Below are 1,315 nucleotides of genomic sequence, written 5' to 3' on the forward strand. Positions count from 1 at the left end.
AATGAGTTAAGGAACTAATGAGTTAAGGGACTAATGAGCTAAGGGGCTAATGAGTTAAGAGGCTAATGAGTTAAAGAGCTAACGAGTTAAGGGGCTAACGAGTTAAGGGGCTAATGAGTTAAGGGGCTAACGAATTAAGGAGCTACTCATTAAGGAGCTACTCGTTAAGGGGCTACTTGCTAAGGGGCTAATGAGTTAAAGGGCTAATGAGTTAAAGGAGTAATGAGTTAAGGGACTAATGAATTAAGGAGGTACTCGTTAAGGGGGTACTCGTTAAGGGGCTAATGAGTTAAGGGGCTAACGAGTTAATGGCTTAGGGGCTAAGGCGTTGAGGAGTTAACATGCTAACACTATTAATTAGTGATTGATCAGTATTAATAAGTGGCTTGTTATTATTAATTAGTGATTAGCTGGTGTTAATTAGTGGTTAATGCGCTAATTGGCGCTAATTGCTCAGGGCGATGGGGGAGCCCAGCGACCTGGACCGGCAGATCGAGCAGCTCCGGCGCTGCGAGCTCATCAAGGAGAGCGAGGTGAAGGCCCTGTGCGCCAAGGCCAGGTTCGTTAGCGCTAATTACCGCTAATTACCCCGGGGGGTGGGCCCTGAACCCCCCTGGGCTCGTTAACCCGTTAACTCATTAACCCGTTAACTCGTTAACCCGTTAACTCGTTATCGTCCCGCAGGGAGATCCTGGTGGAGGAGAGTAACGTGCAACGCGTGGACTCGCCCGTCACGGTAATTAGCGGCGCTGCTAATTGCGGGGGTAATTAGGGGGCTGAGGGGGGTAATTACGGGAATTAGGGGGTGATTTGGGGGGGCGTTAATGTGTGGGGTAATTAGAGGGGGGATTTGGGGGTAATTATGGGGGGGGGGGGGTGGACGAGGGGCTCACGGCCAATCTTTGGTCCGTGGGGCAATCAGGGGCTAATTAGGCTGAAATGGGGGGGGCGTTAATTAATTATTAATAATTATTAATTAGCCCCATTAACCCCCCAGGTGTGCGGCGACATCCACGGGCAGTTCTACGACCTCAAGGAACTTTTCCGGGTGAGCCCCGCTAATTAGCGCTAATTAACCCCCCCCTTAATTAACCCCCTCCCCCGCTTGCTTTTCCGATCCTGCAGTGCTAATTGCCCGGCCTTAATTGCCCCGGGGCTCCTAATTACCCGCGAATTGGGGCCCCAGCCCCCCCGCCGCTAACGAGCGCGTCGCTAACGAGCGCGCCGCTAATTGCCCCCCCCAAGGTGGGGGGCGACGTCCCCGAGACCAACTACCTGTTCATGGGCGACTTCGTGGACCGGGGCTTCTACAGCG

The 1,315-nt window shown here is 52.6% G+C and overlaps 1 protein-coding gene across 1 annotated transcript in view; it reads left to right on the forward strand.

Annotated features, from left to right (window-relative positions):
- Positions 1-455: 455 nt before the first annotated feature.
- PPP4C (protein phosphatase 4 catalytic subunit) overlaps positions 456-1,315 on the forward strand; it is a 7,170-nt gene continuing 6,310 nt past the window's right edge. Inside the window, exons 1-4 of the mRNA XM_026053343.1 lie at positions 456-559; positions 685-736; positions 998-1,048; positions 1,246-1,315. The exon at positions 1,246-1,315 is cut by the window's right edge and continues 15 nt beyond it. Of these exons, the coding sequence (XP_025909128.1) occupies positions 462-559; positions 685-736; positions 998-1,048; positions 1,246-1,315 (271 nt within the window). The 5' untranslated portion in view covers positions 456-461. The remainder of the gene's footprint in view (positions 560-684; positions 737-997; positions 1,049-1,245) is intronic.

Source organism: Nothoprocta perdicaria, unplaced genomic scaffold, assembly GCF_003342845.1.
Source record: "Nothoprocta perdicaria isolate Ctin4 unplaced genomic scaffold, notPer1 scaffold_989, whole genome shotgun sequence".
NCBI lineage: Eukaryota > Metazoa > Chordata > Aves > Tinamiformes > Tinamidae > Nothoprocta > Nothoprocta perdicaria.